We start from the raw sequence: 17,780 nt of genomic DNA on the forward strand, positions 1-17,780 counted from the left end.
CAATCAGAGGCAAACCACTTTGGAATATGCAGCACTTGGTGACGTTGTAGGCAATGGTTTTCCAATCATCACCGTAGCTGACCATACACATGACTGAGACATAAAATGTACTCATACCCCTTTGTGTCAGGAGACGAAATAGGTAAATTTTTAAAAGTGGTTTACCAGTAAGTATATTTTTTTAAGAATACTGGTCAAAAGAGGTTAAAAAATAATCGTTACTCACCTCCGACGATTCCTTGTCGCTGCTTTTCTGACACTGATCCAATCCCTGCTACTCTTCACTTCCCAGTATTGGTTCGAAATGCCAGAAATGCCAAGAGAAGCTCTCAGCCAATCACTGATTGAGCCGGATCACCGTTACGGCCAGTGATTGGCTGAGCAGGATATTCCTGGCATTTGAGCCAGGACCAGGAAGTAAAGGGCAGCAGGGACCAGAGCAGCGTCGGAACAGCACCAACAGTTGATCGGAGGAGGCGAAGCATTGACTCTTTTAGTTTTTATTTCCTTCTGACCAGTATCATACTTCAAAATAGCGATGAGCACATTTCTTGAAATTTTATTCATGTTCGATTAGGCCAAATGGGTCAGCAATTTGACCCAAATCGAGAGTGTTCCAACTTCCATGAAAAATTGTATATGGCACTCGAAGGTCTCCTAGAACATTGGGCAACTCATTTCAAGCTCTTTACCGCCAAAACAGCATGTCATCTTAAAGTGACAGCGACATATATGGCTATGGGTAAACACACGGCTGCTGGTGATAACAGATAACCTGTTTAGTAACACTTTTTTTTTAATGGTCTGAAAAATGTTGGATTTTTAGCAGCAGATATATACACATACAACAGCTGGCGTGATGGGAACTTCTTGATTTATCTTTCCTGTCTTCTGATTTGAACAATGGCTGATGCTTTGAGGAATGTGCCTGAATCGAATCGCCAAAACTTCAAATTTTTCAAAAAGTTTGGTCAAATTTGATTTCTTTAGAATCAATTTACCTATTTCTACTTACCAAAATTGTAGTCGGTAAATTTGGGACATGTAAGCCCCAAACCCACCATGGACCGCCCACCTTTAGGTGAGGCTTACATAAGCCCACCCATTTCCCGAGACTGTCTTGGCAAATTCGGAACTGTTGGCAACTAAGCAGCATTCTTAAACTAAATTCTTACTTGAAAACTCCTTAGGCTAATTTTCTAGGGTAGGAGCTACAGTAGGGCTTTCCATCACTTGGGGCAAAAATTTCATTTGTTGCCCCAGGCCTATATCTAATGACCCTGATAGCTTGTTGGCACCCGTCCTGGCACTGGTCCAGCCCTCCTGGGGGATGTATGAGTTCAATCAGCTTTTGGTATCTGGTCAGTGGTGATAAATATTAAAAGAAAGTAAATGTAACCCATCCCACAAGAAAGAACCTGGGCCTTGTAAATCTTCATATCTCTGGATAGGTAAATAATCCCTATTGAATTACTCCTGGAAGAACTTGTATACTCAATGTATATAATTACAGACTTTCTTCACAATCCGATAATTATATCCGCCTCGCAGACTATTATAAAGAGCCGTACAGTACAGCGCTCTAAATTACAAAGCCAAGGCGGCTACATTAGAATTGTCTTTAATGATTAGTAAAATGAAAACAAGCCCGTCGTCTGTATTCGGCCACAATCGGCTACGAGAATTAAGCACGTATTTATTCCAGGACCAGGAATGCGCAGAGATGTATATTTGTCTTCCTGTTAGACAGTTGTCTGCCCGCTTTGCTAAAACTCTCTAATTCCTCTTCCAGTAAACACGATTCTAGTTATCGTTGTAATTGATATGTCTTATCTTTTGTTGGACAGTTACTATGGCAACTTGATTGAAGAGTTTTAAATTCTGGAAGTATGAAAGGGATACATTGTTGCAGTATTCCTACAAACGAATATGGTACAGTGCAGGACTAGATAGGAGACACTAGATGGCGTCATAATGCAGTACCATCCTACAGCAATTGCCCCTATTCCGCTTTGTGCCCAGTACCAGCGCCACTCTTGTCTATGGGTTTAGCCCTGTATAAGTGCGCAATACCAGACACAGCGCACTGACAGATGTGGCGCAGAACTTTATTTTCCGAGTCTGGAAAAACTTTCTAATTATTATTTATTTAGAAAACAGAGATTTTTTTATATTTTTTTATGGAATTGAAACATCCAAATAATTATCAGAATTTATGTTATTTTTATTTTTTTCATCTGTCAAATTATTAACCAAATCTATTCAGTTGCTTCTGGGAAAGCTGTGCGCCAGCTGTTACAGCATAACTATTCATTGTCGCCGACAACCAATGAGTCAAAAAGCAACAGCTTTCACTGCGGTTGTCATCCAGGTTTGCCAGGCTACTGAGTGGCAAATCTTCCCCTTTATATTCTAATCTTTAAAATGGGTGTATTGCCTTGCAGCTGGTCAGATTTTCATTTTTTAGGAGTCTGGAAAAGCTGGGTGACAACCACTATGATTGTTAATATAGCACAGATATTGGTGATCACTGAGGGCACCCAGCTTTCCCAGGTTACTGAATGGCAAATCTGAATGGTAGGGCAGACACACCATTTGGGCAACTTGTGCAACCAGCTGGGGACCAATGCAACATTAAAGGGGGTTTCCAGTACCCTGGAAATATCTGATCTGTGGGGATTTGACACCCTGCAGCCCCGCAGATCATTCCGTAGTGCTGGATGGGAATGGGAGCAGTGCTGCAGTAACCAGCTCCCTTACAGAAAAAGACGGAGCTGTGCAGTCCTAGCGCCAACCTCCAGTGCCAAGGCTACAGCAGTAACAGCAGAAGGACTGATAGTCGGGGATGCCGGATGTCAGATTCACATCTATCAGATATTATGGCGGCACATATGGACAGAAAAATATATTCATAGGAAGTTATATTGCAGCAGCTGTTTAACAGAGATATTCACTCATGCGTAATATAGTGCCATATGGAGACGCCATATGACGCCATGTATAGCAAGGTGTTTAAGTAGTTCTTTCTCCTTAAATTCATTGTAATGTAGTTAGTTAGTGATACCTGGTACCTGGCCGCGTTCCTGAAGTCTGAAGTAACTGTACATTCGTATTGCGCGCTTAAGACTTTTAGGATGGGCCAGGAAGCTAGAAAATGCCTAGTGCTATGTAGCAAAGAGTTTAGCTGCAATGAAAACATCATCAGAGTAAGATGTGTCTTGCTACCATCACCTCTCTTTGTATCGGATGGACAGTGGCCGATCGCCATGTTGGGAGCTCGCTCATTTGTTCACGGCTTTGGTGATTGTTACTTACTTTAAAACTCTTTAGGCACCTAAGTCTTCTTAAGCCAATTTTTTACGGAATCTCAGCTCTCACGGCAGTATAGCCATACGGAGATAAGGAGTAGTATAGAATGAATGTACAGGCTGTGTGCACAAAACGATTCCATGAATCTGCAACGTTTTTTTTTAGGGAAATGTCTAGAACTATTCTGATCTATCAACATACAAAACCTTTACTTTTTCAGCCTTCTCTGGATGCAGAAACTGCAAAATGTGCATTTTGGAAATATGCACCTGAATCATTGCTGGGAGAGTGGTCTACGGACGGGTGCGAGACGGAATATTCCAATGTTACCCACACATCGTGCAAATGTAACCATCTTACTCATTTCGCTATTCTGATGTCATCACCAAATCATAAACAGGTGAGGATTTGCCAACCTGCATATTACGTAAATGTCGTTAAAGGGAACCAGTCACATTGGGAAAACAGTTCCAACCTGTCAGCAGCAGGTCATTGAGCAGGAGGAGCTGAGCTGACTTATATATCAATGTATGGGAAAAGATTCAGTATAACCTGCATTAGATTTCTTCTATTTCTATACGGTGGGCGGGTCTAAGCAGTGATTGACAGCTATTTCTCTATCCACAGTTATACAGACAAGGCAATAAGTTAGACAATCTTTTCCCACAAAACTAGATAGCAATCTGCTCAGCTTCTTCTGCTCTATAACACGCTTCCTGCACCACTTACATGACAGGATCCCTTTAAAAAATGGTTTCTTAAAGAGACAGTACCAGTAATATTAAGTAGATGAACAAGGATTTATGAGATTGGAGCAAAGGGTCTGTTTTTTATAACATACAGCATCACTTTTGTCCATGGACTGTGCAGGTACTGCAGTCACATTCATGGCACCCTGTCATTGCATTGTGGTTTACGGTCCTGAGAACCGAAACCGGGGAGGAAGCACTTTTTCATTATTTTCTATGAGCCTCTACTCCCCCTTTCGCTATGCACTTCTTATTCCCTAATTATAGGTCTTGAAGACAGACTATTCTGTATGCCCTATTAGGGCACGTGGATATTACAGAAGGGGGTATCCCAACAAGGGACCCAACAGTCATTGACCAAGAAAAACATCTTGCTTTGGCGATTCCGACCCATCAGTATATTACATCGGCCACCATTATATAGTTGCCAAAAGTCAAAAATTTGCAGGGACTGTCCCTAATTTTCAGAGACTGTCCCTGCAAATTTGGGCTGTCCCAATAATCAGGTGATCTTAGGCTGGTTTGGGGGCGTACACTGGGGTGGGGTTTACATACCCTGAATTTACCAGCCATGGTGTTGACGAGAAGAGATTAGCGAATCTTTTCAAAAGTTCGATTTGGCCGATTCGCCGAACTTTAAAAAAAATTTGCTTTGTGATGAATTACTTCATCACGAAGCACATTTTTTTGTAAGTAGTGGGTGCAATGACAGGGAGCTGAGATTGCGCCACCCCCCGCCGTTGTACCCCTTAGATGCCGCGTTCATATATAATCGCAGCATCTGAGTGTAAAAACAGTGTAAAATTAACATTTAAAAAATGTAAATCAAACTTACCGCCCCCATTTGCTCGTGACGGGCTTGCTTGAAGATCTGGCGCAAAATCTGGCGTGGAGCGAGATTACGTCATCATGCCACCTGGCGGGATTTTGGCCAAGATCTTCAATCAAGCTGGCGGCTCGTTGCGAGCAAATGGAGGAGGTAAGAATGTTTTTTTTTGTTTTTTACACTATTTCAGGTTAAATCGATTCGCTTAGTCCTCTTTCACACGACCGTATGGCTTTTTCAGTGATTTGCAGTCCGTTTTCACGGATCTGTTGCTCCGTTTTGTTTCCATTGTGTTTCCGTTTCTGTTCCGTTTTTCCGTTCCGTTTTTCCATATGGCATATACAGTATACAGTAATGACATAGAAAAAATTGGGCTGGGCATAACATTTTCAATAGATGGTTCAGCAAAAACGGAACGGATACGAAAGACATGCGGATGCATTTCCGTATGTGTTCCGTTTTTTTGGCGGACCCATTAACTTGAATGGAGCAACGGAACGTGATTTGCGAGCAATAATAGGACTTGTTCTATCTTTAAATGGAATGGAAAAACTGAAATATGGAAACGAAATGCATACGGAGTACATCGCGTTTTTTTTTTTTTTTTTGCGGAACTATTGAAATTAATGACCGTATACAGAACGCAAAAAATGGCCTGTAAACGAAAAAAATAAAACGGTTGTGTGAAAGAGGCCTTACATGAAGCATGAGGAAATTCGGCTTCGAGGCAAATAGAATTTATCCTGAAATTCGGATCGAATTCCACTTCGTGGGATTCGATTCGCTCATCTCTTGACCATTGTCTTGACCGGCCAGCATGTAATAATTTCCATTTATATCATCCCTTACTGATCACAGCTAGTCATTATGGCGCTCCTTTTTTTAATGGGGTTGTCTTCACAGGGGGAGGACCCCATCAAACAGTTCCCCATATCTCAGCTCCCTTGATTTCCATGAAAATAGCTGAAATGGTGGAGATTCTCAAAGTGGTATCAATGGGATGATGGACAGTAAGTGCGGAAGAATCCCCACCCCCGTGACACTGTCGCGATCCTGACTTACAGGATATGCAGGATAATAGGAGATATATCTGAGGCTAATTGGAGATATATCATTTAAGCCGAGAATGATGGAGAATATATTTCACCATTTGCGAAGCGCTGACGCCCGCTCCTTCCCTGATTCTATATACCAAGCTTTGAATAAATAATGATTCTCTATGTTCTCTAATTATCGATCAAGTAAAACCCAATCACAGACTTCATATTATTTTCTCATCGGTGTCTGCCGAGATTATTTTATGCTTAATAGAAATGGATTTGAGGAGACTCGGTGACTTCAATGCGTTTTAAATCCATCTCTGCTTTTGCTTACTGCGTCTTTATTTTGCAGTGTGATCTTAAAGTAACATAGTAACAATAGTTTGTAAGGCTGAAAAAAGACATCTGTCCATCCAGTTCGGCTTGTTATTTTGCAAAGGTGATCCTGAGGAAGGATCTGTGCCCCTTTTGATGAAACCCTTTATCTTATTGGCTTATTGACACTGCAGGGTAACTGTCATTTGTACTTATTTTTAGTATAGTGTAGGCACAGTTTTTGTACATTTTTATAATGTACTTTATTAGGTAAAGATGTTTCTTTGTACTAGAAAACAGGGTATAAAGAATCTTCTTAGTAAACCTCTAACAGCATTGTTAGGGAGAGTCTGTCTTTAGTCTTTCTGTCTTCAATATTTTACTGAGCGCTGAAGACTCCAGTGTGTAACATACAGAAGCTTCCGACCTGCCTCTCGTCACTACCCTAGTCCCTAAATATGTACATATCCTCTATCTATCACTGCCCAGCCCTGCCTATCTGACTTGTTACACACAGGAGTCTTCAGCGCTCAGTAGAACTGAAGACTGTGGTTAGAAATGCCCAGAGCTTTAGAGATAAGAAGACTCTTTAAAAGGGTTGTCCGGGTTCAGAGCTGAACCCGGACATATCCCCTTCTTCCTCCATGAGCATCGGAGGATCTCATGCACCGATGCTCTCCCTTGCCTTGCGCGGTATCATGCAGGGCAAGATTTTCGCCTAGCAGAGACTTCCGCCTAGCAGAGTTCCCGGTGGCATCATTAGGGCAGTGCTAAAGCCCACCCATTAGTGCTGGTGACGTCACCGGGCTCCCTGCTAGGCGGAAGCCTCCGTCTAGCTTACCCATGGAGAGCCTGGTACGTCACTGGATCTCCAGAAAAAGCCATTGCCCTGCTCAATTCAGCTCATATCCTACCAGGGGAGCTGAGTGGGGGAAGAAGGGGATATGTCCCTTTAATGGGGTTATGGCATGGTTGATGTTAAAAATGAAAACGAGACATCATATAATACATGACAATCTCTTTCTAACAAAGCTAGAACCAGCCCTGTACCTCACATGGATCAGTAGAACTCTAAATTCAATGCTCCAATTGCTCTGCTAGATTATCTTCGGCCTGGTAGCTCAGGGAGAGTGTCCTTTCTGCTGCAGCTCTCTCCCTGTAATAGCCACAGCTTCTAACAGAACATATGGCTGGTGAGAGTTGAAGATTTAAACTGAGGATGCTCGACCAGCTCAGTGAGGAAAAGAACAAACAGCAGGTGGCGCTATACAGATACATTTTATTGAATAGCGCAGTGGCTATACCACATTTTTTATTACATGCAATTCCAAAAGTATTCAGATCTAGATGCTGGTATGAAAAATGTAGAATATGCCTCATGACACAACCCCCTTTTAGCTAAAATGACAATTAAACGTTAAGTGCTTATCAGGTGTACAATCTAATTTGAGATGAGGAGTCGTCAGTGTTTTTCCAATCCCTTTAACGTATAGAAAAAACGTATACGTTAAATGGATTCCTCAGACTGATGCTGTACAGTGGCATCCGTTCACCATAGAGTACCATTGTAAACAAAAAATATACGTTTTCTTACCGGACTGTGCAGGAATCGAGAATGTGGTGTGCTCCGTTTTTTTGTATCTTTTTTTTTGTAACATATACGTCAAACAGAGGCATAAAATGTGATATGAACCCACCCTAAGGTTGGGGCTACACAGCGATCTTGCCTGCGACACCCATCACACAACCCAAGATTGCGGTGTCGTTATTGAACTGAATGAGGTTTCAGAGTTTTACCCGCAAGTTGCTGTGACCCCAAAACCACAATTTTTTTTAAAGAAAAGTGTTACATTTTTTGGCGATTCTTGGATTACGTTAACTTGTGAGTCTCACTGCCACCCCATTCATTTCATTAGCTTCAGTGCTATACAGTGATCACGTGATGGGTGTCGCGGCCGAGATCACCGTGTAACTCCAATCTTGGTGTGTATTCCCGATATGTTTGAACACAAATCGACAGAATTCTGGCTCATTTTACACCCAAAAAACTGTGGTGCGTGCCCAGCGCTAGACTTATTATTTGTTTAGACATTGAATACGCCTCACTAGGCAGTATCCAAGGAGGCGTGGTTTAGAGGAGTCTTAAAGGGGTTAAACAGAAGGGTAAAATTATTTTAAGAGTAAAATGGTATAAAAAAAATGTATAATAACCATTGCCGTTCCTACTCTTACTGGATCCTCACTGGTATCCACTTCCTGGTTTTGGTTCGGCATACTGGAAATGGCAGGAGATACCTTCTCAGCCAATCAGTGGTTGTGATGCTATGGCCGACCTTAGCCAGTGATTGGCTAACTTCTTGAACCCGAAAATGGGAATGGAAGCAGTGGATGATTGGTGGACAGCCCCTTTAAAATGCTCCAAATTACATCCAAAATTTAGAAAATAAATATTAGGCAACCAAAAAGTGGCGTAAGGAAGAATACTGTTATTATTGGTGGAGATAGATCAAAACTGGTGTAAAGGAAAACTGGCTTAGGTGCCCATAGCAACCAATCAGATTCCACCTTTCATTTTCCAAAGGAGCGCTGAAAAATGTAAGATGGAATCTGATTGGTTGCTATGGACAAACAAGCCAGTCTTCCTTCATGCAAGCTTTGAGAAGTCTCCCCCAAATTGTCTAACCTATCTATCAAGATGCATTCAATCTGTCATACAGTGTGAGGAATTTAGCGCATCTTCTGCCACTCATAATTCAAAACTGCCTAATAGCCAGGCTGCCCTTGTTGCCCATTACAACCAATCAAAACTCTGCTTTCATTTCTTACACTGGTCTGAAAAAATAAAAGCTGAGCTCTGATTGGTTGCTGTGGGCAACAGATACGGTTGCACTAGCTAAGAGAAAAGCTATAGTTGTTGCCCATAGTAACCAATCACAACGCAGCTGTCATTTTCCAAGAGCAGACTACGAAATGAAAGCTGTGCTCTGATTGGTTGATATAAGACATAAAGGCAGTTTTCACTTTGACAGGTTCATATATATTTCCCTGTTTGGAGTACGTGCTGCATACATCAAACATATATTCATAGGGCTCCACTGACCTTACATATGCCAAGACAGTGGCCTATTGGCATATATCAAGCTGGCATGCATTGGCACACCGGAAATGCATAGTACCACACTATTCAATACAGTAAAACATATGCCACACAATATATGGGAGATATACTGTATGCCACATAGTACATATCAGGAAATGCTACACAAGCTGTCATCACTTGCTGGGAGTTGTAGTTCACAACTGTTATAGTAGGGTACGAGACCACTTTATTAGGTCATAGGATACAGACCCATAGAGCATAATAATTGTCAGCAGTCCCTGAAGCAGCGGTATGGCGGCATTAATTACATATTTCAGCACGGCGCGTTTTAGTCTCATGGCATTCATTTTGTGTGTTTGTCTCCTCCAGGTGTCCATCCATCACAGCGTCCTCACGCGGATCACCCAGCTTGGGATCATCATCTCCCTGATCTGTCTCTCCCTGTGTATTTTTACCTTCTTCTTCTTCAGTGAAATCCAGAGCACCAGGACGACAATTCACAAAAACCTCTGCTGCGCATTATTTCTAGCCGAGCTGCTATTTATCATTGGTATAAATATGACGAAAAATAAGGTACATGTGGCGCGTGAGACTGCGGATGAGTGGCAGTGATTCATGCGAATATGTGATGCTAATGTATAAACATAAATGGGGAGTATCGGGGTCATTATTTAAAGGGGTTAACCCACAATTTTTTGTTTTTAAAGAGTTCTTATGATTGGTGATAAATGTATGACCACTGAGCCCCCCATGATCACTAGAATGGGGGCTCGGAGCCTGGGTGAGTTTAAAGGGAGCTAGAGATGATAGATAGATAGATAGATAGATAGATAGATAGATAGATAGATAGATAGATAGATTATAGGTACAGCCCATTGTGACAGCAATGGTCCATACAGAGGGCTGAGCTTGAGAACTGACCATGAAGAAAACCAACATAATGATCAACCTTTCTACAGAGGTTGGGGTGAACAGAAGCAAAACTCTCTTCCAAAAAACAAGGATGGTAAAATAAACCAAGTTGATCTTGTTTATTGCTTTTTGCCATACGCCCCTTCTCACCCTTAGGGCTCTTTCACACCTGCGTTCTTTTCTTCCGGCATAGAGTTCCGTCGTCGGGGCTCTATGCCGGAAGAATCCTGATCAGTTTTATCCTAATGCATTCTGAATGGAGTGAAATCCGTTCAGGATGCATCAGGATGTCTTCAGTTCCGGACCGGAACGTTTTTTGGCCGGAGAAAATACCGCAGCATGCTGCGCTTTTTGCTCTGGCCCAAAATCCTGAAGACTTGCCGCAAGGCCGGATCCGGAATGAATGCCCATTGAAAGGCATTGATCCGGATCCGGCCTTAAGCTAAACGTCGTTTCGGCGCATTGCCGGATCCAACGTTTAGCTTTTTCTGAATGGTTACCATGGCTGCCAGGACGCTAAAGTCCTGGCAGCCATGGTAAAGTGTAGTGGGGAGCGGGGGAGCAGTATACTTACCGTCCGTGCGGCTCCCGGGGCGCTCCAGAGTGACGTCAGGGCGCCCCAAGCGCATGGATCACGTGATCACATGGCACATCATCCATGGGCATGGGGCGCTCTGACGTCACTCTGGAGCACCCCGGGAGCCACACGGGCGGTAAGTATACTGCTCCCCCGCTCCCCGCTACTACTATGGCAACCAGGACTTTAATAGCGTCCTGGGTGCCAAAGTAACACTGAAAGCATTTTGAAGACGGATCCGTATTCAAATGCTTTCAGTACACTTGCGTTTTTCCGGATCCGGCGTGTAATTCCGGCAAGTGGAGTACACGCCGGATCCGGACAACGCAAGTGTGAAAGAGGCCTTAGACAGTAATGACACTAAAATGTGTTCCTCTGATGTGTGAATGGATCCTAAAAGGGGCAGGGCACTGTGGGTGACACTATTAAGGGAGCGGAGTGCTGTGGAGGTCACAGTTAAGGGGTTGGTCCGCTATGGAGGTCAATGTTAAGGGGCGGGGTACTGTAGAGGTCACGATTAAGGGGGTGAGGTGTTGTGGAAATCACTGTTAAGGAGACGGGGTACTGTGGAGGTCACTAATAAACGGAGGCGCCTATGGAGGTCACTGGTAAAGGGGAGGGCACTGTGGATGTAACTGTTAGGGGGCAGGCTGCTGTGAGTGAGGTCACGGTTAAGGCAGCGGGTTATTATGAGGTTACTGTTAAGGGAGTGGGGTGCTGTGGCAGTCACTGTTAAAGGGGCAGTCACTGTGGAGGTATCTATTAAGGGGGCCGGAAATGGTGGAGGTCACCGTTAAGGGGACTATAACCTATGGTCATTGTTAAAGGGGTGGGATGCTGTGTAACTCACTGTTAAAGGAGCAGGCTGCTGTGAAGGTCAAAGTTAAGGGGGTGGGCTGCTGTGGAGGTCCCATTTTAAAGAGACAGGGCACTGTGGGGGGGGGGGGGGGCTGTAGAGGTCACTGTTATGGGGGATATCTTTTAACGACACACACAAATATTAAATGAAATAGATGAAATATATCCGTGCGAAGCCGGGTGCTTCAGCTAGTAATAATATTATTAATAATAATAATAATAATGATACTTTGTATCCTGTATAGACAATGCACAATATATACTGTATATCATTTGTAATGCATGTAATATATAATGCAGGTTATTATGCTGTATTCAATATTAGATACTCTTTAATTTAAAGCTACAACAATTGGAAAAGAACATAAATATGTAATTTAGAAAACATTAAAGGACCAGTTGGGAGAGACACTAGACTATTACAATATAATTCCAGCCAATTAATCATCTGCCATTCTAATCTACTAAGCATCTTTGGTAAAGAGATATTGCTGTAATTCATTTCCCAAATTACTTTAATTTCAGGTTTTTATGTTGTGATATTATTTACAGCTTCTCCCCTGCACTAAATGCTTCATGCTAATGCTTGCTGCCCCCCTGCCTTACCCCGACTCCCCTATGACCCATTTCAGGTATGCTAACCTCGACAATATTTCATGCCTTTATTATGCCTAGCACAGGGACTCTGAAAACTAGATGTTTTTTTACAGATAATATATTGCGTCTTGCGGACCCTAACTACTAAGGTAGACTTGCTGCATATTGTATGTGTGCAAAAACAGAGGGTGGGGGCGCAACTTTTCTTTGGACGGTACTGAAATATGGCAGGAGGAAGCACAAATAATTATCTCAGCACTTTATACAAGGAGGGCAAGGTACTTCTCAAAGACTGCAATACAACACACTCACATAGGCAACACGCCTGCTGGTTGCAGTCACTCAGTATAAGGACAATGCACACTTGGTGATAACAGTCTATTATAGGCACAGTATGCTTACTGGTTGCAGTCTCTTAGTGAGGAAACATATATGTAGCGGCAGGGCACAATAAGAGTATTGGTACTTTCCCTTTAATTAATTACAGTCCATGTATTACAATCCTTATACACTGTAGCAGTCCCCAGGGGGTGTGAAGTATCTTAGCTGAAGGCATTACTTCTCCCACTGCTTCGGTGTTGCCAGGGGCTGGAGCATTGGCTCCTCTTTGGCCTGGTCTTAGTAACCATGCTGTCTCGTCTCTCAGGGGACATAACTCTCACCTGGCATATTAGTCACACTCGTCATTGCTGGTCATCTCTGCAGCTGTTGCATCTGCAGAACATCACACCTTGCTGCAGCTGTTCCATCTGTAGACATCTTTGGTGGTACATTAGCAAGGAGGGAGACTCCCTCTCCTCCCACACATATTGTCTGGCCACCTGTCTCTAGTGATTTGCTTAAAGGGAGTTAACCCATGAAAAATATCCTTCACTGTTCAACCTCGCAAGTGGATCTAAATACTTTTGTAATTGCATGTAATTAAATGCTTAGTATAGTTACTGAGTTATTCACTAAAATGTATCTGTATAGCACCACCTGCTGTTTGTTCTACTTCTTATTTCTCTGTGCACCTCGCTAAGGTGGACACACACTCATTTCAATCAATAAAATGCCTCCTGAGTAGTGATGATCAAGCATGCTCGGCCGAACACCTGTTCGGCTTGAGCATCTCAATGCTCGGCACATGGTGGTACTCGGCCGAATACCGCATGTGCTTGAGCATGTGCTACGCAGCCAATAAACGTGCAGGTAAGTACTACCCTCACTGTAATGCCGTAGCCATGTTGGCTGATGGCATTAGAGTTATTGTCTGGCCAGAACGTGTCATCGAGTTCTATATAGCACTCGATGATGCATGTTCGTCTCATTCTTAGTCAGAGAGAGCTGTGCTGAGGAAGGGACAGGCAGTCTAGGGAGTGATTTAAAAATATTATTACCGCCAAAACTTTTCAGAGACCCTTTTTCAACAGAGACCCTTTTTCAATAGACGGTGTCCGCTGCGGACAGTGAGATTAGCTGCGCCACATCTCCAGTGTAAAGTGTGCGCATCCCAAAAATATCTGACATCCAGTGTACTTTTTCCGTAGACGGTGTCCGCTGTGGACAGTATTATTAGCTGCGACACATCTCATGTGTAAAGTGTGCGCATCCAAAAAATATCTGACATGCAGTGTCATTACAGTGACATTACCAATGCCACATTACAGTGACATTACCAGCGCCACATCTGCAGTCTAACGTGTGCACTTCTAAAATGTAACCCAATCCTCACCCTGATCCTCCTTCCTCCCACCATGGAGAGTCTGGGCAAACAAGTGATTCCACACTCGGATATTCCGAGGAGCTCTTTTCAGCGCCATTCCTTGATTTGGCCCTCTCACCAAGCACAATTGAAGAGGGGCAGATCTTGTGCCCTGATTCCCAAACCCTTGAGCATCCACAGTCACAAGAAGATGAGGGTGGGGAATGGCAATTACTGTTTAATGAGGTGGATGATGATGAGACACAGTTGCCAATAACTCAACGGCAATTACTGTCTCAAGAGGTTGATGAAGAGGATGAGACACAGTTGTCAATCCCTGAGGTTGTGGTTAGGTCAACAAGTCAGGAGGATCAGCAGAGTGTGAAAGTGGAAGAGGAGGTGGTGAACGATGAAGTCACTGACCCAACCTGGGAAGGTGGAAAGCCGAGCGAGGACAACAGTACAGAGAGGGAGGGATCTGCTGCAGCAGTGACCTGGGAGTCCAAGATGCATCCAGACATCCTCCCCATGCTGTTCCCGAACCATTTCAGTGGTGTTTCCATCATTTTCTGACCTTTTACTATGAACCAGACACCCTCCCCTCTTCAGAGCAGGGGGTGCCTGGTTTAATGCTCAGGTTCTCCCATTGACTTTCATTATACTCGGGTGCTCGGTAGATCACCCGAGCATCCTGATGTGTTCGACCAGAGCTCCCGAGCACTCGCTCGATCAACACGATCAACACTACTCCTGAGTTGTGATAGGGAAAGGGTTGCAGTAGAAAGGTCATGCCCCTGACCTGCCAGTTTGATAAAAATCTAGCAGGTCAACCTGAGCAATGAATGGGGAGATCTCTGGATCTATGTGAGGTACAGGGCTGGTTCTAGCTTTGTTAGAAAGTGATCGTCAAGTACTATATGGGGCCCATGGCAGGAGTTGAAAACTTGGTCAGGACTCTATCCTCTAAAGGAACAACTTTTAGCAAATGAGGCAGTGGAAAAATCGCCCAAGGGTCATTGAACAGGGTACGATGCAACTTCAGCAGATGGTATCTACCCGCTGCTGCAGCGGCTGTAGCAAACCTTGATTCAGTGCTCACATCCCTGCAGGGGTGCACAGCGTGGGGCTCACACCATGCTGTTATTGCCAGGATAACATTAAAAGTGTTAGGCTACTTTCACACCTGCGTTTAGGTGCAGATCGGTCTGGTATCTGCACAGACGGATCCGCACCTATAATGCAAACGCTTGTATCTGTTCAGAACAGATCCGTTTGCATTACCATGAACAAAATAAAAAAAAACTGTTCTCAATTGCACCATATTGTGTCAGTAAAAACGGATCCGTCCCCATTGACTTACATTGTAAGTCAGGACAGATCCGTTTGGCTCAGTTTTGTCAGACGGACAACAAAACGCTGCAAGCAGTGTTTTGGTGTCCGCCTCCAGAGCGGAATGGAGGCTGAACGGAGGCAAAGTGATGCATTCTGAGCGGATCCTTTTCCATTCAGAATGCATTGGGGCTGACCTTGAAAGGGATCTCACAGGCGGACCTAGAAACGCCAGTGTGAAAGTAGCCTACTCGGCCAGTAAAAATTTTAGAAAAAGGGGCAGAATGACCTAAAAGTAAGCAAAACATAATAAGTGCTTACCTTATTACAGTAATGATCTCTAGCACTACTGTACCTGCTGATCTCTTCCTGATGTCCCTTCCTGATCCCTCTTGACACGGAAATATGACACCACTGAAAGGTCACCACTGCGACCAATGATCGGCTGAGCAATCCCATTTCCTGTGTCAATAAGGACCAGAATGTGTAGACCCACAGGGGACCCGGGAAACTTCAGAATGGGAGCAGTGGGGGAGCTCTCTTGCTTTTTTTTTTTTTATAAAGCAATCCCATCCCTTTTTTTAAACGTTTTAACCGGTCGGACAACCCGTTACCCTATGGAAATAGCTCAAAACTCTCACAACGACTTACCCTGAAGCAGAAGCCTAACTTCCTATTTTCCAATTCCCTCGTCGTCAGATTATCATTGTGAAATATTTTTGGAATCCTGTCTTGCTGACTTAAGGCGCATTCCAGAAAGCAATAACATTTCCCCACGTTTGTACAGTATATGTATTTAAAGAAGATCTTGCATAGATATGCCAGGGGAAATCAATTCCGCAGTGTGACACTGAAGAATCAGGGAGCGACGAGCACAGGAATAATTGCTTTTGTTTTATTGTTTAAATATTGGGAGGTGGTAATATTCAGGAGGCACAAGACAGCGGTAACTAATGTTTATTCTCCCCGGGGGGAGCCTCAATGAGCTATTCTATATCCTGCTTATTTCTTACATTTCTATGGAAGCTTGCATGAGCGGCATTATGTTTAGAGTTATGTTCTGTAGCAGATGCCACTTTAAAACTTAGTCACTTTGAAAACTTCTGTTCATATTTATAGGGTTTTCAGAAGGGGAACAAACATCCTTTGTGAATGTTCTGCTGGATTTTGTTTTTCAGAGGGAAGCAAAAAAAAGTTACCTGGAAGAAAAATTACCAGGATTAATAAAATCGAGTGTTGAATAGGAAGTCAAGGTTGACACCTTTAAAGGGATTGTACAGCCTTTCTTCTGCAGATAGGAAAAGTTATACATTTATTACCACCGAGAAAAACGTGTTGTCTGCTGTTTCTGGTGGGTGCTTTGTTCAGATGTTATTATGTTTCAAAGAGTCATGTGGAGGCGAAGGTGAAATGGAAGTGGTGGCACTGTTGCATTCAGTGGGAGATGTTTGTAGATGTTGGTGGTGACAATTGGTATAACAAGTTGAAAATATAAACGTAAAAGGCATTTGGAGAAAAACATTCCTAAAAAATAGAAGACTAAGACTAAGGTCACCTCAAAATGGAGGTTTATAAGAGGTGACTTATCTACTCGACTTATCTATGTACATTAACTCTTGTAAACTTAGGTAAGTGCCATAAAATGCCCAAAAAAACTCCAGATCCAGTTGACCCATGTACTCATCTATGATGTTCCTTCAGAAAAGATGTGCAAACATAGGCATGATAATAATGTCTTGGGTCTGAGGACATGTTTCTGGTTACAAGTTCCTTATGGACAACGTAAAGGGGCAGTAGTCTGTGAATGATGGGATGTCGTTTTTTTTTTAGACCTGCTGAAACAGATGATGTGATCCACCATGTCACTCCACAGAAACAGCATGAATTGCTGCTGCCCTTTTGATTCCTGTTGGTTTCCACTTCCTGGTCCCAGCTGGACAGACAAAAGCTGGCAGAAGATGCCAATCTCTGGTCAAAAGCAGAGTGTGCAGGTATCTCCAGGCATTTTCTGCATGTCGAGCTAGGAGAAGAAAGTAGAGACCAACAGGGACCTGTTAGTGTTTGAAGGGCAACGATTGGCAAGGTACGTGATGTAGGGTTGTAAAGTTATGCCACCACCAAACATTTATGACCTGACTGAGGAGGTCTGACTACTGAGATCACCACCAATCACTAGAACAGGGTTCTGGAGGCATTACAATAGAGTGTCAAACATACATGTACCCTGCCGCTCCAGGTTATAGGACTGATGGAGATAGGTGCGTGAAGTGGCAGTGTGATCAGGCTCTCATTCTAGTCAATGGGGGTCCCAAGGGTCCCATGATCATACATTTATCATCTGTCCTTTGGAGAGTTGAAAGGAACACTTCTCGTTTAAGAGAGCTCTTCAATAACACAATTAGTTTGAGAAATTAGTATATGTGCAATGCAATATATCTATAAATTGTCTCCAAAAAAGTCACTCATAATGAAGTCAATTTATAA

At 43.2% G+C, this 17,780-nt stretch overlaps 1 protein-coding gene across 1 annotated transcript in view; it reads left to right on the top strand.

Annotated features, from left to right (window-relative positions):
* ADGRL4 (adhesion G protein-coupled receptor L4) overlaps positions 1-17,780 on the top strand; it is a 137,313-nt gene that overhangs the window by 99,665 nt on the left and 19,868 nt on the right. Inside the window, exons 10-11 of the mRNA XM_044302059.1 lie at positions 3,530-3,709; positions 9,709-9,912. Of these exons, the coding sequence (XP_044157994.1) occupies positions 3,530-3,709; positions 9,709-9,912 (384 nt within the window). The remainder of the gene's footprint in view (positions 1-3,529; positions 3,710-9,708; positions 9,913-17,780) is intronic.

The sequence above is a fragment of the Bufo gargarizans genome, chromosome 7 (assembly GCF_014858855.1).
Source record: "Bufo gargarizans isolate SCDJY-AF-19 chromosome 7, ASM1485885v1, whole genome shotgun sequence".
NCBI lineage: Eukaryota > Metazoa > Chordata > Amphibia > Anura > Bufonidae > Bufo > Bufo gargarizans.